At 47.6% G+C, this 21,976-nt stretch overlaps 10 protein-coding genes across 10 annotated transcripts; 4 read left to right on the top strand and 6 right to left on the bottom strand.

Moving 5' to 3' along the window:
* Positions 1-1,213: 1,213 nt before the first annotated feature.
* Positions 1,214-1,723, top strand: DFJ58DRAFT_754153 (uncharacterized protein; the record flags this gene model as incomplete). Its single annotated transcript, XM_041387977.1, has 3 exons — positions 1,214-1,373; positions 1,434-1,495; positions 1,611-1,723. Coding segments are annotated over 3 exons (335 nt in total), but the record flags the coding sequence as incomplete, so codon positions are not given.
* An 854-nt stretch (positions 1,724-2,577) lies between these two features.
* On the bottom strand, positions 2,578-3,690 carry DFJ58DRAFT_909712 (uncharacterized protein; the record flags this gene model as incomplete). The annotated part of the gene is made up of 6 exons (XM_041395147.1): positions 2,578-2,823; positions 2,879-2,930; positions 2,987-3,170; positions 3,251-3,286; positions 3,531-3,598; positions 3,637-3,690. 6 exons carry the CDS (start codon positions 3,688-3,690, stop codon positions 2,777-2,779), a joined length of 441 nt encoding a protein of 146 aa, XP_041250728.1. The 3' UTR covers positions 2,578-2,776.
* Positions 3,691-3,761: 71 nt separating this feature from the next.
* On the top strand, positions 3,762-5,721 carry DFJ58DRAFT_754156 (uncharacterized protein). The gene is made up of 7 exons (XM_041387978.1): positions 3,762-4,018; positions 4,056-4,166; positions 4,224-4,257; positions 4,391-4,652; positions 4,703-4,789; positions 4,838-4,994; positions 5,045-5,721. Exons 1-7 carry the CDS (start codon positions 3,962-3,964, stop codon positions 5,555-5,557), a joined length of 1,221 nt encoding a protein of 406 aa, XP_041250729.1. The 5' UTR covers positions 3,762-3,961; the 3' UTR covers positions 5,558-5,721.
* On the top strand, positions 5,652-7,798 carry DFJ58DRAFT_754158 (uncharacterized protein; the record flags this gene model as incomplete). The annotated part of the gene is made up of 10 exons (XM_041387979.1): positions 5,652-5,674; positions 5,871-6,007; positions 6,061-6,156; positions 6,208-6,287; positions 6,353-6,451; positions 6,529-6,636; positions 6,688-6,935; positions 6,995-7,268; positions 7,320-7,601; positions 7,657-7,798. Coding segments are annotated over 9 exons (1,347 nt in total), but the record flags the coding sequence as incomplete, so codon positions are not given.
* A 263-nt stretch (positions 7,799-8,061) lies between these two features.
* On the bottom strand, positions 8,062-8,356 carry DFJ58DRAFT_720881 (uncharacterized protein; the record flags this gene model as incomplete). The annotated part of the gene is made up of 2 exons (XM_041384749.1): positions 8,062-8,221; positions 8,286-8,356. The coding sequence occupies 2 exons, from the start codon at positions 8,354-8,356 to the stop codon at positions 8,062-8,064; spliced, it is 231 nt and encodes a 76-aa protein (XP_041250731.1).
* Positions 8,357-9,738: 1,382 nt separating this feature from the next.
* DFJ58DRAFT_754163 (NIF-domain-containing protein) lies at positions 9,739-11,888 on the top strand. Its single transcript, XM_041387980.1, has 5 exons — positions 9,739-10,928; positions 10,979-11,083; positions 11,136-11,285; positions 11,356-11,454; positions 11,508-11,888. The coding sequence occupies exons 1-5, from the start codon at positions 10,164-10,166 to the stop codon at positions 11,712-11,714; spliced, it is 1,326 nt and encodes a 441-aa protein (XP_041250732.1). The 5' UTR covers positions 9,739-10,163; the 3' UTR covers positions 11,715-11,888.
* Positions 11,888-14,062, bottom strand: DFJ58DRAFT_175058 (uncharacterized protein). Its single transcript, XM_041379040.1, has 2 exons — positions 13,968-14,062; positions 11,888-13,909 (listed from the first exon to the last, which is right to left on the bottom strand). Exon 2 carries the CDS (start codon positions 13,865-13,867, stop codon positions 12,062-12,064), a length of 1,806 nt encoding a protein of 601 aa, XP_041250733.1. The 5' UTR covers positions 13,868-13,909; positions 13,968-14,062; the 3' UTR covers positions 11,888-12,061.
* Positions 14,063-14,355: 293 nt separating this feature from the next.
* Positions 14,356-16,636, bottom strand: DFJ58DRAFT_740691 (uncharacterized protein). The gene is made up of 2 exons (XM_041387099.1): positions 16,394-16,636; positions 14,356-16,333 (listed from the first exon to the last, which is right to left on the bottom strand). Exons 1-2 carry the CDS (start codon positions 16,431-16,433, stop codon positions 14,505-14,507), a joined length of 1,869 nt encoding a protein of 622 aa, XP_041250734.1. The 5' UTR covers positions 16,434-16,636; the 3' UTR covers positions 14,356-14,504.
* A 231-nt stretch (positions 16,637-16,867) lies between these two features.
* Positions 16,868-18,817, bottom strand: DFJ58DRAFT_740692 (uncharacterized protein; the record flags this gene model as incomplete). The annotated part of the gene is made up of 5 exons (XM_041387100.1): positions 18,337-18,817; positions 18,203-18,279; positions 17,640-18,167; positions 17,463-17,591; positions 16,868-17,329 (listed from the first exon to the last, which is right to left on the bottom strand). The coding sequence occupies exons 1-5, from the start codon at positions 18,515-18,517 to the stop codon at positions 16,868-16,870; spliced, it is 1,377 nt and encodes a 458-aa protein (XP_041250735.1). The 5' UTR covers positions 18,518-18,817.
* A 1,347-nt stretch (positions 18,818-20,164) lies between these two features.
* Positions 20,165-21,630, bottom strand: DFJ58DRAFT_175085 (PIF1-like helicase-domain-containing protein). The gene is made up of 4 exons (XM_041379041.1): positions 20,901-21,630; positions 20,750-20,845; positions 20,401-20,698; positions 20,165-20,351 (listed from the first exon to the last, which is right to left on the bottom strand). Exons 1-3 carry the CDS (start codon positions 21,436-21,438, stop codon positions 20,529-20,531), a joined length of 804 nt encoding a protein of 267 aa, XP_041250736.1. The 5' UTR covers positions 21,439-21,630; the 3' UTR covers positions 20,165-20,351; positions 20,401-20,528.
* Between the last annotated feature and the right edge of the window lie 346 nt (positions 21,631-21,976).

Below are 21,976 nucleotides of genomic sequence, written 5' to 3' on the forward strand. Positions count from 1 at the left end.
GTGCACGTATGTTGACGCTTCTTATCAGACAATCTTATGCTGATTCTGTCGAAACCAGAATTTCCGCGAAGCAGCTCGGCACGTGGTCCGATGCGGTTGAATTCCCAGAGCTGAAAAATTTCGTTCTTTTAAGGACTGTCTGAGTATCAGGTTATCCTCCAAGAAACAATGTATATGTTACCTCAGGTACTTGTTAGTTGATTCTCGGAGGTTGACGCGAAGCTGACAAAATCAATTAGATTGTCTTCACCTTTCGCTTCCTGAAACTCCAATGAACCACTACCATCTCCTAGCCTATCATCACTCATCCTTATCAAGCAAAGCCTTTCATGCATTCAATGACACAGATGTCTCGTGTCCCAACAGGTTGTCCTATCTTGTGACCTGTGTTTTCCGGAATACGCAAACTATATGAGATAGAGGATATACGGAATAAGGTGTTGGATGGCACGGAGCCGTTCCCTGAGAACCAGCCGTCTCTCATGAGTGGTATTTCTGTCGAGTTCAGGTTGATTGATATTCGTTGCTTCATACATGCGTTTCTGATCTATGTATGCCAGGAATGTTTTCGTTTCAGTATCCTGGCGGAGACAGCTGTGCTCTGCGAAACGTATCGTTCAAGATCGGGGCTGGTCAACTTTGTGTAAGTTCCTCCAACTTTTGTGTGCTCTCTACCGCAATTGCAGGGTCGGTGTGGTGGTAAACGGCTCCTGGAAAGAGTACGATCTTGAAACTGATCTCGCGCATCTACGGACCCAACAGAGGGCACCATCCTCATCGACGACCGCGACATCAAAAACCCTCAGACTTGCTGAACCTCCGTGCTGCTATGTCCATCCTCTTCCAAGACTATTCGCAATTCCCCCTCTCCGTAAGCCATACTTATGCACCCTGAAAGCGACCGTATTTTAACGCACACGCAGATGCGCGAGAACATCGGACTTGGCAACCCCGCCCTTGCACATGACGATGACAAGGTTCGTGAAGGCCGCCCGTCTCGGCGGCGCAGAAGACTTCCTTGATGAGCTCCCTGACGGATTCGACACCCACCTCTACCGCCCCGTGCATGATTATCATGGGGACCTCCCTGAAGGTACCACGGCGCTCTTTGGGCAGCCCGTCGACTCCTCGCGTTGGGGTTTGATTGACGATGTCCATATTTTCCGGAGCTGTAGGCCTCCAAATCAGCCGTGGGCAGGTACAGCGGCTTGCAATGTTACGTGACCATGCCTTGACCTCTCAGGTATCGGTGTCGACCATTCAAATAGCTCACGCACATTCATGCGCTCATTGGTCTCCGAAACTGAGTCTTCCGCTGGCATGCTGTTATTCGACGACGCCGAGTGCCTCCCTGGATCCTACGGCTGAACATGGTACGCTGCCTTGTTTCTTCGAGATACCAATTTGGATGTAGTTATAATTGGTGGAAATAGATCTCTTCAAGCGTTTACGGAAGTTGAGGGGTAACAAGACCATGATATTCTCCCACTCACCGGTTTGGAAAATCTCACCCAACATGCGGACCTCATTTTGTGAGTCTGTGTCTTCTCAAACACCAATGTTCGCGGACGTGGTCACCGCAGGTTACCTCGATGAAACTGTCCGGGAAGGGAGGGACGCACGATGAACTTATGAAGAAAGGGGGAGAGTATGCTCGGATTTGGAACCTACAAGCTAAATCTTTCATTTTAACGACCAGACACCGGGACCACAACGATACCCCGTTTGTTTTTGTACCAACAGTCATCCTCACACATGCGCTCATGTGCAGTCGCGTAGGTGATGGTTATAACAGGTGATAATGATACAAATGGGAATCAGTTTGCTGCTGCCGTTACTGCTTCAGAATATTTGTACTATTGTTGGCAGTTGTGTGATATCACAATTTACCAGTGCATGTGTCAGCTTTTGCAGTGGTGCACAAGCTGCCGGCCTCGGACGTCGGCGATCTTGACACCACGATCATACGATGTAGATTGGCACCGTGCTCGTGCCCCGGCGCGATTTAATTGAGGCTGCTTGTTGCCACGCGGTTGAACCAGGTGTTGCAGCATCTACTCAGAGCAGTCATTGTTTTTCTTCTCAGCTTCTCCATAATGGATCTAGGTGACTGTTTCATTCCATCTCCACTAGTACTCCGTACCCTGGCCATCGGATCAGGAATTTGAGAGATGGTTGTGTAATGCAAACAGTTTATTCGTCTACGCTGCGATAAACTATCAATTTTATATCCGCTGGTCATGTGCCGCAGTAGAGGCTAGATCACTTACTCTGCGAGAGCTTGGTTGTCGTTACTGATATTGATCATCTTTGTAGGCAGATGCAACTTCAAAGAATCTATTCATGCACTACCGAATGTTGACGTAACATCGTCCATCTTTATCAACAGTTTTCGCTTGCAGCACTCCGAGATCACTTTCACGCGGATAAAGAGAACTTGGCTACGATGCTAGAAACATTTTCATCTGTCATCTTGAATCCACCCCTTAGAAATGTTGAGATTTATCACGCTTCGAAGCTCTGACTTCATGGAAGACTTTCGACGGTCGAAGCATTATTGCATAGGTCGTACACATGCTCACAAGTACCTTGCGCGGTGCTGCCTTAATCAACGATATGAAAAGGACCAATGACCTTCATCGACGATTACGCATTCGATAGATGGGACTATCATCTTTTGAAGGCCTAGCAGTGAACTTCGAAATCTCACTTTGACTCATTTATAGAGAAGACCTGCAACGTTTGGCGACACTCGCAGAACAATGCGGTACATTTTTCATCTCGTGAACCCTTGCGTAGCGCAAGAGTTTGGACTAAGACAGACTTGCTTATCTTCGGTGAGTGTTATGGTTATATTGGGTAAGCGGGGCACGCTAACCAAGGATCGACCAAAAATGGATCAGGAGGGTTGCATGGCGCATTACCGAAGCCTGGAAAAAAGTCAATGAAGGGCATAAAATGTTTAAAGTGAGGGCACCGACGTAACCTTGACAGGACCTCCGGTCTCCCGGCCTCTAAGACGGCACCCATAGAACCAGGTTCTTATTATGATAGCCCCCCTATCCTGATGAGTAGCCATGCACGCTGCATCTTTGTCACGGTGCGGTCCATCGCATCCCTTCGGCTTGATCCCACGTCTCTGCATCCCTCCTCCCTCAGGCTCGAGTCTCCTCCAGAGAAGATCGAGCACAGGCTAGTAAATGCACGACACTGAGCGCCCTGCAGTTGTTGAACCACCAATACTAGCTACCTTTTAGCAGTTCCAAATTCCGAGAATCCGAATGCACTGTGCTAGTAAATTCTGACTCTTGACTAATTATTCAGATACTACCCGCTGCAAAATGATGTCTAGCGCATCTGACCGTGACTCGATGTGGTTCTGTTACCTGTATCATCGATCGCCTAAGTTACATCATATACTTCATGCACAGTGTTTTCTTTTTTTTGGGACAAGCAAGTCTATTATATAGCCACTAGGACACGTTCTTATAGTGGTATCAGAATACCGGTCCGAGGAAAAATGCACTTACACAGTGTTTTCGCCGCGCCGAATTCTCAGTGACTCCGAGTCCGCTCGTTCCATCAATTGTGATGCCAACTATGGGATGTTCATCGTTCGAATTGACATATACTTACAGACTCATGACTAAAACTTAGCTTGACGGTCGACCAATTGTGCCTTACGTCCATCTTGAGTACTTGACAAGATAACGCCGACGATGCCGGCCCATTGCGTTAACAGTGCTAGTGCTGACACATGCGTCAGGACTCAGCATCGACTGTGGCGCAGCACCGCCGGCTTGACACCCACGGCGTGGAAGCTACGCATACCGCATGGCATGAGGTCCAAGACTCCATGTATTTATAACTTCCCGTCTTTCTGTCGTTGTCCTACTGTATTAATCTTTATCAACCGCCAAACCCGCATCGCCTAATCCGAGTCATTGCCAGTCGTTCCATCATGCCAGACGTCCATCTACTTGTCTTGATCCATGGAATGTGGGGTAATCCCTCTCACGTTGGTCATGCGAACAAAATTATCCGCGAGGGTAAAGGGCGAAGTTGAGGACGGTGACATTAAGCTTGAGGTTCTTCTCGCTGAAACCAATAAGGATGAATCCACATATGACGGAATCGACTGGGGAGGTGAAAGAGTGGCTGAAGAGGTATTTCTATTTATTATCGTCACCAAATCTGAGCATTCTCAGCGCGCATAAAACCAGATTCGACAGAAAACCGCAGACTTAGAGAAGGAAGGTCGGAAGGTAACTCGCTTCTCGGTCACCGGTTACAGTCTTGGTGGCCTGGTTGCCCGTTATGTTATTGGGTACGTGTGAGAGTCCCCGCTCTTGTGGATGATCTAACGAGCAAACCTAGTGTCCTTCACCAGTCAAAGTTTTCGAGACGGTGCAACCCGTGAATTTTAACACTTTAGCTACCCCACACATCGGCATACCCAGATTCCCTTCAACATTCTCTTCGATATCGGCATTTCTGGGACCAAAGCTTCTTTCCCGTTCGGGCGAGCAATTCTTCTGTGTCGACAAATGGTCACCACGAGGACGGCCACTCGTAGAGGTCCTTGCTGATCCTGATCGCATTTTTTATCAGGCATTGATATTGTTTCCTAATATTAGAATTTATGCCAATGCGTGAGCTCAAACATCTCGCATTTGTCTGCTATCCCTAACTATAACTCCAGCATCAATGACTCGACTGTACCGTACGTCACTTCTGGTATCAGCGCAGAAGACCCCTTTGGCGAGTACGAGAAGAATGGCATCAAAATGTAATTGCTTGGTTCATGTTACATGAGCTGATTCTGACCATATTCTAGTGATTTCCACGAGAAGTATAAGCATGTCATCAAATCTTATTCTGCCCTTCCTTTATCATCTGCAACCACGAGAGAGCCGGAAGGCTGGTTCGATACTATCCGTAACATGCGCGCGCCATTACCTCCGCGATTCCAAGCCGAGTTTCCTTTGAACTTGGTATGCAAATATCCTCTGAACTCACCGCCTCACTCATAGCAACGATATAGGCCGTTTATACCCTCTTACCAATCCTCTTCCCGACATTTATCTGCCTTGCTCTCATTCGCCTGTCATTTCAATCGCACCAGTCTCGTGGTCGAGTAAGACATCTTGAAGCGCAAACAACTAGAGAAAGACTTGTTCACATTATCGCCAAACTGGAGAGCGAGCTCGAAAGCGCTGCAGTTGATTTATACGATGACCCTGCTGGCACTCCCATCGCCACATCGCCGATACCTGGTGCTGACCCCGCTGACCCGACCAACCCCACCGAGCCTACGAAGGAAAAAGGAAAGAAATCGCGATCAAAGCCACCTCCATACCAACCTTTGTTGACACCCGGTCAACTTCAGAGCATAGAAAATCTCAACAAGATACCGCAGTTGAAGAAAGAGCGAGCCTTCTTTGAGGGTGTACGCAATTCTCATGCAATGATAATCTGTCGTGACCCCAAGATGTTCAAACATCATTTAGAAGGCGAGGGCGTGTTACGACACTGGGCGGATCACTTCGAACTATAGCTTTTATTGTGTTTTCGTTGTATTGGTTACTTACATGTAGAGCATTTACAGAGACAATACTACATATCGACCTAATATATTGACACTCGTGATCATGATGGTACGTCACGGCGGACTGTCATTCGGAGGCTTTTAATTTTGTAAATATTCTTTATCTCGACTCGATCAGGCTGTAGCTGGCTCTGTCCAATCTCAACAATAAGTCGTCGCATAGCGATCATGAAAGGCCTTTCAGATCGATCGCGTGCGATTTCTTCAACCTTTGTTTTGCACAGGTTTATAATCTACGCTCCTTCGATCGACTGTTCTCCAGGAATCTCGTTTGCCCAATATGCCCGCCATTCGACGCGGGAAGTACATACCTCGACGTCTCCACGACAGCGCACACACCGGAGGGGCGCTTGAAGCTGGATAAACTTGGCGCTAGTCGCAAACTTGCGCAACAGAATGGTGAGTGGCGTTTTTACTTTGACTCCGACATGGCGTGAACGTCCACGATATAGCTGTCTGTACCGCTTTGCTATTCATTTGCGATGAAAATCGCAATCTTGGTCCTGCAGATACCTTGAGCGTATCTTTCGAGGAGTTCAAGACTACAAGTTCGTCTGTTGATTTCTGATCCTTTTTCGCCCCGTCTCACTGTGATCCAGTGAAAAGTCGCGCGAGCGCTGCTGACTTGAAGTTAGGTCCTTGCCAGCATACTTACTTGCGGCGGGTGCTCTTATTCTTCGTAAGACGTCTCCCGATAGTGTAAGACTTCTATTAGTACTGAAGATGAACGTCCTCCTTTCACAGTGGGAGCATGGCCATATCGACTTGACCTTTGCCCACAATGGCCGTCAGCGGGATGTGGTCCAACAGATCGAAATTCAGCCCAGTTTCTACGACATGCAAGTACTTGTATATAATTAATCGAAGATATTCCTTCATGCTGTTGTCTTCTGCTCTCTCACAGTTATCGCGGCTTTCAGGAAGTCCTGGATGGATATGGAACATTATCGGCTCGAGAAAAATACCGTGCATATATGTCGCTTGCAACCAAAGTATTTGGAAAGGATCGAACACCGACTGTGCTCCAGGTAGGCGAGCATGTCATCCTCTGTGCTTTGTCCTGACGCCTATTACGAGAGGCAGCTAGATGTGCTTTCCAATATTCCAGAAAGTATCAGGATTTGGCATCCTCTTTATGTCGAGAAAGAGATGCCGCTGACAGTCAGGAAAACACTGTCGCGGACAACGAGATAAATGAAGGTGATTATTCGATGGACTCAATGTCAGTGAGCATTTTACATATTGTTGTTGTGTTATTGTGCATTGTATTTGTGGTATACAGGCAGTCCGAAGAATTCCATGACAATCGGGTTGTTCTTTTCACACCGTGAGTAGAATCCACAAAGACACCGCTAGTTCGTACGCTGTACTGAGATTTGATCGCAGTGCTCGCACGCTGAGTTATAGCCACAGTAAAGGAGACATTGGCCTCCCCACACCCGAGTCACTGCCTAGGCGACAAGTGATTGTATCACGGTCATCACCTACACCCACAGCATCATCCACCGAAGTCACGTCTTCTGGTAATGATGCTCATAGCCATTCTGATAGGCAGAACCCAACGCCTGGCTCGCGTTTCGGCCCCCTCTCTCTCGCCATTGGTTATTTTGCAGGGTTCGTTCGGGGTTTTAGATCGTCATCTCACATGTTCCTCCCAGAGGTAGGTGGTTCCGGTTCTCCATTATGTGGTAAAGTTTAATAACTGCCGCAGATTTCTTCACTACAAACACAAGTCACAGATCTGCAAACATCCCTAACTGCTGCAGAAGATGCACTTTATGCGGCAAACAGGACCACCCAAGTGTCACAAGAGCGATGCTTAGGCATCCTTCAAGATCTCCATAATGCTCGTGTCAACATCGCCGATTTAGAAAGTCGGGCCGCAATGGAGGCAATTGAAAAGGACAGCTTGCTACAGGAAGTTGGTCATCTCAAGGAAGAGGTATCACGCCTGCAGAGTGGTGTGGAACAAATAACCCAAATTGCACGCGGTGTAGGTTTTTCCATTGTTGTTCACTTGCCTGTACGCTTACCATTCCCGTTCGTAGTTGATCCCGCTGTAGTAACTTAATTTTCGGTTGCTTGGTCTAGCACACAAGTTTAACTTGACGAGAAAGTACATGTAAAGTTAACGACCTCATGATGTATACTACATAGCTCCAGGACAATGAATACTATGTTAATATCCAAGTGGCCAGTTCCGAATCATATTAGCTTAGCTTTGAGTTCTAGATTGGTCTATTTCAATGGATACACTGGATTAACGATTAAGCGTATTGTTAAAAGTAATACAACTAGAGTGCCGGTGAATACTATAATGCTACATGGAATAATGATATAATGTCCCGGATAGAAAAATGAGTGTGTGGGATGCAGAAGCCCGATCCCGCTACTGTCCGTGTGCGCCTGCGCCTGGTAGTTGTGACAACACATATGCCTCCTCTCGGAACTATTCATGCCAACATCACACTGCGGCGGCGAGAAGTGACAAGGATGAAATCCTTGGGAAGGAAAGAAGCACGTTGGTTTTTGCGAGTAACGCCGGTGACGCGCTTCCATGCGCGAACGACCTGGCGTTCAATCAATTTAGTGCACGAGATGCGTGTCTTTCTCCTATAAAACGATCGAGGCAAGAAAAGTTGAGTAAAAACTTTGAGGCGGCGTAGACCATCCTTACAACGGCTTTGATTCAGTGATCCAGGGGTCGGAAGTGAGGAATGCATGGCGGGGAACAGCGCGAGTAGTCATGTTTGGATGTCGCGACGAGTGTGAAATTGTGAATGTCAGGTTCGTCGAGAGGAGGTAATGAGGGGCTTCGAATGAAAATCGCGAGTAGGCGTATCACAAGCTGCCGCGAGGTAGAGCTTTGTTATACTGATTCAGTAATGATAGATAGCGCGGAGTGAAATGCGAGGGGTCGAAGCATTCATGCATCATGGCCAAGGTAAGGTTCTTATACTATCACCCGCGGACAATTTCCACAGCAATTTCAAGTGTTATACACGGAAACAAAAGATGCGCATTGTCTTGGTATCCAGACTGATTGCTGGCACCACGAAAATATTAATTGTAGTAGGTTCGAAACAAAAGCGTCGACAACAACAGTTGCCTTATTTGGACGGAGCTCATTGTTTACTGCAACTGTTTGTTTAATGCTACCATCACAGCAGGGACCACGCATGTCATTTCCACGCTTAGGCACGCTTAGCCTGCTAGGTTCGTTCATGTTGGTTGCACGATCGATGTCAATCATCCCCTACTCACAAATGAAATGACAATAGCAACCAATGTCCCTTTCACTCTGTCCATTTCAAATTCATGCCGCCGGTCTGGACGTACCGGAGCTGCTTTCAAGATCCACCGAGGATGAACGCGGACGACCGGCTTTAACACCTCGAACTGGTGTCGGGGCTGGACCCTATGTCATCAGTCGCATCATCCTTACGATACCACCGGCTCCATCAGATCACACGTTTTTTTTCTTGTTATAGTCCAGTTCGATGTGGAGCTGCTTGTGTTTTGAGTTCCAGATTCTCCGTCTTGCAATGCACAGAAGGTAGATGTTAGATGTTCCTGCCTAGTGAGTGTGGAAGATCATTAGTGTCCAACCCGAATATAGCTTTAGGCTATCCTTGACCAATGTTTTCCATCGTAAAGGGCGGCACACAGTTTTCTTATCTGCAGCCACCTGCCAGGGCCCGATCGTTTTTGATGGGGTGACGCACGGCCATGCCTTGAAGGCAACTGCTATAAAGGCCGCCTAGCCCCTAAGGAAGGATGAGTCGGATCAAGATCATTTACAGCTAACTGGTTGTTCCAGTTCCTATGTGAAATCAGACAGTTGTACAGAAGGTTTCTCATTTGCAAAGCAGCTCGGACATTTGATGGTTCACAGTCCTCCTGCTTTGATGGCTTCAAGCTTTATGCATATGGAAGGTTTCTGGAGCGTACGTTCGTGAGTTGACATAGGTAAGCTGCGACGGCTTGTCGTACCGGCAGCCCTAAATTGGTCACTTTGTGTAGTAGAATCCCCCTATGTAGTGCAATTTGACAATGACAACCCACTGGTTTTGTGCGTGATACTGGATTCAACTTGTTATCTCAGTCGCATCTGTCGACCTAGTGATCTTCGACAGATAGTGACTATATGATGACCACTGATCTCAAGATGCCGTTCCTGGTTCGGATTCACATTACGGCCAGTAAGACGCAATATGTAACGTTTTTTGGCGCTGCCTTGTTGTTTCCGCGCGGCCGCAATTAATTGACGCTTAAGTCGACGGCCGTGAGTGCTGTTTAACGGGAGGCAGCGCTGTAGCCAGATTGTGGTTGGACCACGGCCTTTAAGTCGTCTTAGTACTAGTAGGTCCCTGCACTAACTCTCCCCCTTTTTATATCGACTGTTCATTCGCAGTAGTTCAATACCAAAGGATCCTCCCGCAGTGTACTTCAAGCTCACTGTTCGGCACTCATACTACTCGCTCTGCTTGTCATTCATCGAGGACCACTCGTTCAAGGACGCTCTCCTGATAAAGATACCGGGATTGTAATTATCATGCCATCAGATACTCAATCTGCAGCTTACAAGAAGGCTGCTGCGTCCGCACCTTCGAAGGATTCATTATTGAAGACGCCACATGCCACTGACCGGCAGGTCCCACCACGCGTTCATCCCTCTATTTCTTCCAAAGATAATGTAGGCAGTGCCAGTCGATCTATATCTTCATCATCTCCGGCACTCGACAAGCGCGAAGCATCTGCTGGCACATCCACACTCCTTCCGCCAAATCAATCCAGGCGCAGCAGTCTCCAGTGTCGCTCTCAATCTAAAGACCACACTTCTTTTGTGGGGTCTGCCGCTGATATCAAACATGTCAAGGAGAGTTTCTTTGGCAGCTTATTTCGCAAGCTCCTCTCATGTGTTGGCCTCAATTCCCGAGCTCATGACATTGACGTCGATGGTGTAGCAAGCTTTGGGTCAGGTCCTACTCTGCTGACTCACAAGACCGCGGATAAGGAATTTTCTGAAAAAACACCAGGAACAAGCAGCCTCGCACTCGTAGTTCCGGTGGCACCCTTACAGGAGAAAGGACAACCTGCTGTGCCTCCTAAGGATGTGCTACCTATCGCAGATACTGCGGGCGCCACCAGTGGGGCTGTGCAGCCGCCAGGTTCTTCCGTTCCTGGTCAGGTATTGAAAACCTCTTCGCGTCGCCCATCCGAACATGCTACCGAGTTTGACGACGTTCCGTTTGATGAGATAAGCGAGGAAGACGAAATGTTAATCAGGAATGGGGGTGCAGGCATTCCCATTGGCCCTGTGAGTTGATCCGTGGTTTAATGGATTTATTTCTGACTCGGAGTTTACAGGACGGAAAGCCATGTCCACTTTTGCCGCCAATCGCACCTGAACATGCTGGCAAGAAGTGTTTAGTGCTTGACCTGGACGAGACCCTCGTCCATAGTAATTTCAGGGTATATCTTACACTCCGATTGTAGGCCTGCTTTTGACTTGCCTCGCTGTCAGCCCGTATCAGATCCAGACTTCATCGTTCCTGTCGAAATCGAGAATCGCTGGCACAATATGTACGTACAGAAGCGCCCAGGAGTGGACGAGTTTCTTCGGCAGATGGGTGAGGTATACGAAGTGGTAGTGTACACCGCAAGTCTGGGTTCCGTGCGTTTATTGCAGGTGGCTGGGTGTAAAATTCAACTGATCTTTCTCTTCCTTGTTTCGTCGAATTTAGTATGCAGATCCAGTGTTGGACCATCTTGATATCTACAATGCCGTTTCGCATAGGCTCTTCCGGGAAAGTTGTTTCCGGTATAGAGAAAACTACGTGAAGGTTCGTTTGCTCCCTGCAGATAAGATTCCGTATCTGATCATCCTTGTTTTTAGGACCTGTCGCAGCTTGGACGTCCCATGGCAGATACCATCATCATCGACAATTCGCCTGCGTCATATATCTTCCACCCCACAAATGCCGTGCCTATATCCTCATGGTTTAACGATCCTCACGATACCGAACTGATAGACATCTGTCCCCTCCTTGCAGATCTTAGTGACACGAAAGATGTGCGAAGCGCGTTGAACACGATTTTGTGACACCTGGTTTATTTATTGTAGACTTCAGGTGTGCTGGTAGTATTTATGGGGCACTGGTGTTCAAACGTTTATGACTTCATGACAAGACATGACATGTATGAATATATGTGGACTTACAGAGTTGAAAATATGTTGTCATATATAGCAATTACGAGAAATAACATCGATGACACCCCACTGCTATACTGAAAATATTGCGTACCGAATGTGCACAGTACCTACACATGTTTGTCGGTGTTCAAAGCGAGCATAATTCGCGTGGGAGGTATCATAGGGACAGTTGTGCGAGAGTCAAGAAAAGGATAAGTCCTAGCTACTGGACGGCTGAATCGTACCATTTATTTCACCTACTCCACGTACGTTTCTCCGTAGTGGTAGTCTCCATCACCGTAGAAACCATAATCGTCGTCATCATCATCTTCGAATGAGTCATAGTCATATTCGAGGCCGTAATCGTTGAGATTCTCGTATTCATCCCAGTGAATGTCGGCTACCACTTCTCGCAACAACCGCACGTCATGGGCACTGATGCCCATGCATCCAGTGATCGAAAGGTGGTCTAGTCCCCGACCTTCGTTGACACGATCGACGAGCACGTCAAAGAGGTCAGAGGTCCTAGTAAAGGACGAGAAGGAGAGGTCGAACTCCATTTTGTCAAGGACAAGATGGGAGAGTGCTGGGGCAAAATTTTGTCCGTTTCGTGAACACCCGCCAATAAACCGCGCTAAACTGTGCTTCTGTGAACGCAAGGATATGAGAAGATCTTCAAGAGCCTGAGGTGTTCCTCGTAAGTGAATGTATGTAAGATTGCGAGCAGCACCGCGGCCAAGAAGATCAGTCCAGAAACCATTCCAGCAAGCGAAGAAACCTTCGATGTAGAAGGCCTCGAGATTCCTAATAGGGACGAGCCGCCACAAGTCGCTAAGGATTGCTGTACTTGTTTCAGCGGGAAAGTCAAAGTCAAGAACAACAGGGCGTTCCACCGCCCACTCCGGATCCAGACAAGTATCAGTCATTGACCCCACCCATGAAGCAGGGTTTCGGACCGTGCTATATTGCACATGAATGCGACCAACACCAAACAGTCGCAAGGAACGCGGGACTCGGTGAGATTTAGCTGGAGTGGCTTTGAAGCAACTTTCCAAGGCACGAGAGATGATGGGGAGGCTCAAATTCCATTCTTGATTCGGATTCATAGATGAAGATGCTCTGCATCCGAGTTGAACTTCCAACATTGTTGAATCAGGTAACTCGATGCGAGTCAATACATTAGCCACTTCCAAAACCTTCGCCACCAAACGTAACCGCTTCAAGTGGGGAAGTCGAACATTCATGGCATGAGGTGCGCGAAGGAGTGGCGTCGTTTGGGGGGGAAGAGTCGGGAGAGCATCTTCTAACTCGAGAGTGTGCAGAGCAGGAATACGACGGAGTGCAGAGATCAACTCGTCTAAAGTCGGAAGGCATTCCGGTGATAACTTTTTGACATCAAGGACAGTGAGTCCTGTGAGGACGGTTGATGTCCATGATAGATCACAGTATTTGATTTTGAGGCTGCGAAGGTTGGGCGCGAGAAAAGAAGTCGGGATTACTATCCGTAGTGTTTGCGCATATTCTTCTTCCAGAGAAAGCGATTGTAGCTTGGGAGCGGAACAAGTTGATAACTTGTTAAGGAATTCCATAATACAGCGATACATCACACCACCATTCAAGAATGGGAGAGAGACCTCTCGCAAACGCTCTATGTGCGTCAACACCTTTTGGACGGACTCTGTACGATATCGCAGACCGCTTCTCAAGTTTAAGGGAGCCATTTTGGATCTTATGAGCATCTCCTCCGTGGCCTGTGAGGAATTTAGAAACGGAGTAGCCCATAACTCCGGTGTCCCGAGAGCAACCTCGCGCCAGTGGCGACAAATATGCCCGACGTTAAGCCATGAAAGAACCGCGGGGTTATCAGGAACATGAAGTAACTGCATCTCCTGAACATGATGGACGAAAATGGCGCCAAGGATCTCTGGAGGGATGGAGGATATGGGAGAGAGGCTGTTTCGGCGCGTCCGAAGAAATCGCATTCTCTCTTTAAGTGCCGCGAGTTCATCGTCAATCTCTGTTTGAGCTCTCGAGCTTAGAGCAGGAGCGTGTGCGGTTACCATTAGTTCGCAGGTGAATGAATCTGCAGTAAGTAGACTCCGCGACTTGGAGAACAACAAACAACATCAATTGATACGTTTGAAGCTTCAAATTGGCACGTACTGCTAGAATAAGGGATCACGACAAGATCACGGGAGGAAGATAAAGCTTGTTCTTGAAATCTTGATAGCAAGCAAGTACTATACAGTATATTAAATTATACAAGTCTAATTGGTCGATACTTTCGAGTGCAGGCTTATTACCTCAGGGTCCCTTGCCGCTCTCGGCATGACGCACGTGCTGAGCAATATTATCTTTGCCTTACAGGGAGGGCTTTTAGGAGGTCTTCGCGTCTTCGCGTCAGCTAGTGCGATATTCATTTTCGAAGCTCGTCTCCGGAAAATTTCTTTCGCTGGCCCTCGCGGCCTGCGCTTCTACGAGACCAATTAGAATAAATTAGATACTTAGCGAGAGAAATAATTCGAAATCATGAATGTATAAGTCTCAAATTATTGCTCAAATTTTAAATTCCAAAGGACTACTATTCGTCAGACAACGTATTGCAGAATTGATCATTACAAGCGTAGCTACCCACACAATGCACCCAGCGTAATTGGAATTCCGGCCTTTATTCGAGCATAGTTGCCCGACAGAATCATATCAGGAGGAGTATCCGTGGTCACTGTAGAAACTGCAATCAAAGGCATCATCATAATCACTGTCATAGTCATGGTCATAGTCATAGTCATGATCGGAATCTTCGTCGGAACTTTCGTATTCATCCCAGCTCACATCGGCTACCACCTCTTGCAACAACTTCACGTCGCGGGCGAGTATACCCGTGGTTAAAATAAACTCAAGGTGGTCTAACCCCCGACCTTCATTGACGCGATCAATGAGCACGTCAAGGAGGTCAGACGGCCGCATCCAGTTCGAGATGGGGGAGCCGAATTCCAGACCGCGAATGACAAGATGGGAGAGTACTGGGGCAAAAATGGGTCCCTGTTGCGAACACCTGCCTACGCGCCGCGATACACTGTGCTTCTGTGAACGCAGTGATTTAAGCAGTTCTTCAAGAGCCTGGCGTGGTCCTTGTATGTCCATGTATGCAAGATTACGAGTAGCGCCGCGGCCAAGAAGATCAGTCCAGAAACCATCCCAACAAGGGCAGAAAAAGTGGAAGTACATGGCCTCGATACTCCCAAAGGGAACAACCTTTTGCAAGTCACTAAGGATTGACCTCCTCATGTCATCCGGAAAGTCAAATGCGAGAGTGACAGAGCTTTCCGCCAACAAATCCAGATCCAGACAAGCCCCAGACTTTGACCCCGCCCATGAAGAAGGGTTCCGGACCGTACTAGAGTGCAAACGAATGCAACTACTAGTGCTAGATAGTTGCATGGAACGCGGGACTTGTCGAGACTTATCTGGACTGGCTTTGAAGCAACTTTGCAAGGCGCGAGATATGATGGGGAGGCTCAAATTCCATTGATGATTCGGATTTCCTGAAAATCCCTCGCATACAAGTCGAACTTCCGTTATCGATTGCTGTAATTCAATGCGAGCTAGCACGTTGGCCACTTCCAACATCTTCGCTGCTAAACATAACTGTTTCAAGTGGGGAAGTCGAACATTCATGACGCGAGGTGCGCGAGGGAGTGACGTCGTTTGGGGGGGAAGAGTCGGGAGAGCATCTTCTAGCTCGAGAGTGTGCAGAGCAGGCATACGACGGAGCGCAGAGATCAACTCGTCTAAAGTCGGAAGAGATTCCGGTGACAATTTTTTGATAGTAAGGACTGTGAGTCCTGTGAGGACTGATGATGCCCATGATAGATCACAATGCTTGATTTGGAGACTGCGAAGGTTGGGGGCGGGGAAAGAGGTCGGAATTGCTATCCGTGGTGTTTTTTTAAACCCTACTTCAAAAGAAAGCGATTGCAGTTTGGGAGCAGAACAAGATGATAATTTGTCAAGGAATTCCACTATGCAGCGGTGCGTCGTGCCATTATCGAAGACGTGACTGAAAAACGGGAAAGAGACCTCTTGCAAACGCTCTGTGTGCATCAACGTCTTTTGGACGCAGTCCATACGATATTGCCGACCAGTTCTCAATTTCAAGGGAGCCATTTTAGACCTCAAGAGCATCTCCTCCGTGGCTTGTGACGAAACCAGAAACGGAGTAGCCCATAACTCCGGTGTCCCAAGAGTAACCTCGCGCCAGTGGCGACAAACATGTCCGATATTGAGCCACGAAAGAACAGCAGGAGCATCAGGAGCATGAAGCAACTGTGTCTGTTGAACATGATGGACGAAAATGGCGCCAAGGATCTCTGGAGGGACGGAGGATATGGGAGAGAGACTGTTTCGGCGCGTCCGAAGAGATCGCATTCTCTCTTTAAGTGCCGCGAGTTCATCGTCAATTTCAGTTTGAGCTTTCGATGTTTGGGCAGGAATATCTGCGGTTATCATGATATCGCGGGTGAGTGATTCTGAAGTGGACATCAGTTTTGAAACATTTGAAGTCTTCAAAGCTTTCAACTAGCACGTACTGGAACATTCGGTTGCGGCTTCTAGACAGAGAAAAGTCATATCGCAGGCGATTGATTCTGAAGTGGACCTCAGTTTTGTAAGGTTTCGAGGTTTCAACCGCCGGGCACGTACTGCTAGAATATGACAGTGCTGAATCACCACTGGTAGGCGGTTGGTCAGTTAAAATGGAACAACTTATTTATAGGACTCAGAGATGGGTATCAATATGGGTATTGAAAAAAAAAACAAGGTCTGGCTAGCGCCCTAGGGGAGTGGGGTAACTCAATTTATATTACATAACAACTAGATTTTTACAACAGTGAAACAGACACCGCAGACGAAATTGAAAACCGCATTGACTTGCCTATTACACCTTATCCTTCGACCAGTAACAAAGTCTTGACCATGTCCATTGGGTGCCGAGAAGTGTAAGTGTACAGGAAGATTGAAAACCAATTCCAAGCAAACAACGTGACTAGAGCCCCTGAACACCGTTACTCTTCGTTCTTTGGTTCCACAAACATACCAGCGCCATAATACCTTGCCTCGCCACTGATCTCTGCCTCATTACAAAGGTGCACTCCGGTCGGCAACGAAAGCTGCAGAATCGCAGAGGCCTGTGGAAGATGAAACGAAGCGTTCTTGAAAACTCCGCCTCGCCGTCCTTTAGCATGAGAAGGTTCCTCCTCATTCTCCTCAGACGATTTATATTTGTGTGCAAAGAACAGCTCCTGGCTGTCACAATCGTGGCCATCTTCAATAGCGCGGATAAGAACAGGATGGAGGACAACGTTGAAATGATTCTCGAGAACATCGAACAGTGTCGAGTCAGTTCCCTTGAGGTATTCCTTCTTAACGCTTGCCTTGCGGTAGAGGTGAGTAAGTGGGAAAGCGACGACAGTGGTGCCTTCTTCGTGCAATTCTCTGATTTCATCAACGACAGCTTGCACCAGCTTCTGGTCCAAGTTGGGGTAAGTGTTGATGTGGGATGCGATGTGTTGGTGACGATGAACAGCTTTTTTCAAGGGAGTGTAACTAGGCGGGGGAACCCATTCTCAAGGCGGTTGCTCGACGACTTCGACGTCATACTGGAGCACCAGTCGTGTCCTTGGTCACGGGCATGACTTTGTGCTCTGTGTCCGTGTAGAATGCAACCACAACTGGCCGGAGCTTGTCGACGGACTTTGTTGGATGCATGTTGACAATTGTCTCAACGCCCTGATGCCTCAACATAAGCTCTTCTCCCTCTCATTCCGTATTAAGTACGACGAGCACCGTTCCATGATGAGCATCGCTATGTGTCGAGTCACGATGCCAGTCAAAATGACCTCCTTCGCCATATATGGCGAGCTTGTATAACTTGAGAGTAACGCTTTTCCCTACGAACATGCTTGTCCGGAGTTCATCCTGGATGTAGTCCACGAATAGTTCATATTGTGATGTCTCATCCCCTTGCAAACTGAAGGCGAGCTCATCCGCTTTGAGCTCTGTTCCGCGCCTGTAAGTTGGATCCATGACAGTTTCCTCTCCCCTGCCGAATGGCGAAGGTGTTGCATGCCTTTGCAACACTCCAACGACAGGTTTCATCCATGCCCCTGCGTCCTCTCCCTTGACGGGCAGCTTAAATGGGGCCGTTTCTACCCGACTCTTGAAGGACACGAACGGACTGCCAGCAAGGTTGTCGAGTGCATTTGTGAGCTTGGTCTCTCTCTGTACCTCATATGCTGTAGAGCTGGAAAAAGAATCGAGTATGTCCTTTGATGCGCTCGAAGACGGAGAGCTCGTGCTCTGACTCTGAGTTCGAGGAAATTGATGAGGTGTCTGAGTACATTTTCGCCGATGTGTTTATCGATGGAAGAAACTTTTGGGGCGAGTGGCGAAGGTTTAAATCGCACGCTCCCTAGGCCTGAATATTACATACAAGCGGTGACCTTCGATCGCTGCTTTTTATTGGCATACTCACTACAAAAGCAGACATGTTTGTACACAATATTATCTTTCTCCCCATTTGCTCCCGAAGAGAAGCACAGTGTATCTCGACGGCTTTTGACGCGGGACAATGCGGCAGTGTATAGTTGACAATGAGCAAAAGGATCAGTTCTGAGATCCAGAACTGTGCGAGAGCGTGAAACCTTGGCAGCCATTGAAAGTAGTCGCGTAGGCTAGTCTCAAAGGAAACTTTTTGCAAGTGATACGTGGAATACAGTGGTGTTCGAGATTGTTGAGCGGTTGGACTTCGACGAATCGACGATGTAGAGCTGTTTATATCTGTACAGAGTGATGTAGCCGTCGTATTTCCAGCAGTTTTTATTGTCGTATTGATACCTAGATTTATTTTGAATACTTGGCAATCCATAAAACAGGTGGTCGCCATATAGTGCTGGAAAAAGCAAAAATGAGAAGGTGGCAAGAGGATCAGCACCGTGACTGCACAGCATGACGGGATGGCCAGATACAATTGGCGCCGAGCCGCCAGTTATTCGCGCTAATATATGTTAGAAATTACATAAATAGATGCAAACAGAGAGAGAAAGTCATCAAATTGAACAAATTCGAGTCTGTTGCTCAAATTCAATTGCTTTCTGAACGATTACAAGGTGTGTCTAGGCGATAACTCAGTAATACTATCGAGCACGCCTCCAGTGCCCTCATGAGCATAACTACATATACGACCATAATGTAGGCTTCTAGTGGTCCATTTCCATGTGCGTGGTAATGAAATAAAAGCATCAATAATGTTACAAGAGAAAGGAGTGCCAACAGTTCATTCCGCAGAAATGGTCTCGAGCGTTTTACTCCACTCAACGACCTTGGGATGTGCTTGTACCTAAAGGGGGGGTGAGCACTGTCGTACAGAGAGAATGAATTCCTCTCGCCTTCTTTGGATCGAAATTCAGAACTTGCAGACCCTCCAATGATGTTGCTCGAGATAGTGCGACATATGCTTGTCCTGAACGGGAAAGCTTCAAGTGTGAGAACATGAATTGGCTACCAGAACGAACCCTTTTCGAACACTCTGCCAAGGTCTACCTTGACTCTCTCGAGTGTCTGCCCTTGCGATTTGTGGATGGACATGGCCCAAGCTAATATCAAGGGTAGCTACCACCAAGGGTCAGGTGCGCGGGCATAACCAGATAATCAAACGCCACACCTGAATCCTCGACACTTGTACTTCTCCGCTAGGCAACTCAACTTTCCAAGTTTCATTCACAATTAGAACTTCCCTGCGCCCTCTGTTCGGCACCGAAAATTCGACGACCGGCATGAACATGTCTTTCGTCGTCGCGGTTTTCTTCCTTTCTGACTTCGGCTTTCCTGCATTCCCGCTACCATCAACATCATCATAGTCAGTCCCGTACAACGCTGGGTCAACAAAACGCAAAATTTTGCCCATGCTGCCATTAACGAGCATGTCATCCATATTTTTGATCAACATGACCTGGGCACCAACACGAAGTACAAGTTTCTTCGGCGCCATGAAGTTCGCAAGCATCTTCTCTCGCTGGGTTTGATCAGCGATCGTCCCGCCGTCCGTAGCAAGGTAATCTTTTTGCTCAGTTTGAAGATGAGACATGCGGCCATTGTTGGATCTTTCCACGTCCTCTCGACGAGGGAAGCTGCATTGAATCAATTAATACAGCCGTCAAATTGAACAGAGGACTGACAGCTCGGTTGCTCCCAGACCGTCGTCGTCGTTAATGGGTCGTGACAAAGACTTGAACCGGGCAATAGATTCTTGTGAAAGCCGCCCGAAACGCATTTCGTTGAGCATGTCAACAAATTCTGAAGGATGTTCAGCATACAAGCAGTTTTACTGATCTCCTCTTCCTTACGCTGATCCTTTTGCCTGAAAACTTTGTTCAGATTGAATGTACGCTTGATGGTCTGGTTCCAGAGCTGAGCTTCAAAAGCAAATTTGACCTGACTAGCACCCTTCCCGACGGGGGGTAGTTGGAAGAAATCGCCAGTGACCACAACCTAACAATCGATTTTAGTGGTGTTGAATGAAACGAACTGCAGGGCAAACCTGAATTCCTCCAAAGGGTCCTGGGGACTTCCGTATCAAACTGCCAATTTGTGCAAGTTTGTCGAAGAGATCTCCGTCCAACATTGAAACTAATAGCATGATACATGTGATGTGGAAATCTGCACTTGCTAAACCACCGTACCTTCATCGATAATGAGGACCTTTGTCCGTAACCACCTCGAAGCAGCTTTCTTGTTCTTACGGACTCTGTTGATGAGCTCTTCCGCTGAGCCTTCTCCGATGCCAATGCCTGCAAATGAATGAATCGTGACACCACCGATGTTACACGCCGCAATGCCTAGCCATATGATGTCAGAGGACATCAAATAGTGAGTATATGCTTCCTCACCCGTTGATGCAGTAATGGCAATAGCATCGGGAGATTTGACGTATTTCTTTTGCAATATGCGAATGATTTCTCGGAGTAAGACCGATTTTCCAGTACCTTATCGGCATATATTTAGGCAAAATCACAAAAGGAGAATTTATTTACTACGTACCAGCACTACCAGTGTAAAACACGCTATTTCCGCTTTCCACAAGACGAAGGATCTGTGTCTGTTCCTGACTAAGGAACACTCCAGCAAGCTTGGAGCTAGGCTTTGATGACGAGGCAGCGACCGTCAATGACTTAGACTTTACTGATGGCAAAGAAAATTTGCTCGAAGACATGAAGTTGGATGAGGAGGATAGGATGTCCTCATTCCAGCTGGGCGGAAGCTGACGTTTCTTTGCTGGCGGCGAATTTGGAGCAGCTGGGAGGGGTCGTTTGGTCCCGTTCGCTATCTGTTTCGTGCTCATTTCTGGCCGCTCTCCAGGCGGTTGCTTCCCTGTGAGCGCATCAAGCGCAAGTTGGATATCTTTCATACGTTGTGATTGAATTTCAGCCTTAGGTGCCTTTGAAGGCTGAGATTGGCTGGGCTGGGTGGCCGGCCATGAAATACGGTCTTCACATTGAGAACTGCTTTGCGACCAGTCGCGTTTGACTGTGCGCAACCCAGAAAGTGCTGATTGGCCTCCATTGGACATGTTGGCCATTAAACTTGTGCAGTGCGGAGAACTCGGAACTACGACAAAGGCTGGAGATTGGTAGGAGTGTCGTCAGATCTTGCTGAACAAGATTAGGACGCTGAAAACAAGCCGTGCGCGAAGTTAAGTGATTGTCCAAGAAAGTTAGGAAGTGCGTTAAACGAACGACGCGTCTGGTCCTCAGCAAAACGCGAATCAAGCGCCGTCCACGTGACTAATGCACAATCACGGGGAACGCACGTATTATGTAAACTTGTGTTCATTTGCGACGCTCGAGTCGCTGGGCGATGTATCGCAGCACTGATGCTTCATTTGGTACTCGGAACTGAACGTTCGAACGATTATCAGAAATAGTTTATTCGACTGATGCGACCTGGATCCATCTGCTACATCCACAAGTATGATAAACTAGCAACACAAAATCCTTTGAAGAGGTATGTAAGGCAGAATATAACCGTGTCAGATTTCCTGAAAAATGGAACCTGCAATTCTCAACTGCCTATCTCGACGTTGATTAGACGTAGAGACGACCATTTGTCTGGGCACT

The sequence above is a fragment of the Suillus subalutaceus genome, assembly GCF_016647625.1.
Source record: "Suillus subalutaceus strain FC151 chromosome Unknown DFJ58scaffold_2, whole genome shotgun sequence".
Classification (NCBI taxonomy): Eukaryota; Fungi; Basidiomycota; class Agaricomycetes; order Boletales; family Suillaceae; genus Suillus; species Suillus subalutaceus.

What these genes read in the sequence shown, in the direction of transcription:
- DFJ58DRAFT_175058 (XM_041379040.1), bottom strand. Translation starts at nt 13,867, where the DNA reads ATGGTAACCGCACACGCTCCTGCTCTAAGCTCGAGAGCTCAAACAGAG.
- DFJ58DRAFT_754156 (XM_041387978.1), top strand. Translation starts at nt 3,962, where the DNA reads ATGCCAGACGTCCATCTACTTGTCTTGATCCATGGAATGTGGGGTAAT. An exon ending in GTGAAAGAGTGGCTGAAGAG is followed by an intron (nt 4,167 to 4,223) that starts GTATTTCTATTT and finishes GCATAAAACCAG; the next exon opens with ATTCGACAGAAAACCGCAGA. An exon ending in ATTAGAATTTATGCCAATGC is followed by an intron (nt 4,653 to 4,702) that starts GTGAGCTCAAAC and finishes CTATAACTCCAG; the next exon opens with CATCAATGACTCGACTGTAC.
- DFJ58DRAFT_740691 (XM_041387099.1), bottom strand. Translation starts at nt 16,433, where the DNA reads ATGACTTTTCTCTGTCTAGAAGCCGCAACCGAATGTTCCA. An exon ending in AGCCGCAACCGAATGTTCCA is followed by an intron (nt 16,334 to 16,393) that starts GTACGTGCTAGT and finishes TGTCCACTTCAG; the next exon opens with AATCACTCACCCGCGATATC.
- DFJ58DRAFT_175085 (XM_041379041.1), bottom strand. Translation starts at nt 21,438, where the DNA reads ATGGCCAACATGTCCAATGGAGGCCAATCAGCACTTTCTGGGTTGCGC. An exon ending in GTTTTACACTGGTAGTGCTG is followed by an intron (nt 20,846 to 20,900) that starts GTACGTAGTAAA and finishes TATGCCGATAAG; the next exon opens with GTACTGGAAAATCGGTCTTA. An exon ending in TGCCATTACTGCATCAACGG is followed by an intron (nt 20,699 to 20,749) that starts GTGAGGAAGCAT and finishes TCATATGGCTAG; the next exon opens with GCATTGCGGCGTGTAACATC.
- DFJ58DRAFT_754163 (XM_041387980.1), top strand. Translation starts at nt 10,164, where the DNA reads ATGCCATCAGATACTCAATCTGCAGCTTACAAGAAGGCTGCTGCGTCC. An exon ending in CAGGCATTCCCATTGGCCCT is followed by an intron (nt 10,929 to 10,978) that starts GTGAGTTGATCC and finishes CGGAGTTTACAG; the next exon opens with GACGGAAAGCCATGTCCACT. An exon ending in ACACCGCAAGTCTGGGTTCC is followed by an intron (nt 11,286 to 11,355) that starts GTGCGTTTATTG and finishes CGTCGAATTTAG; the next exon opens with TATGCAGATCCAGTGTTGGA.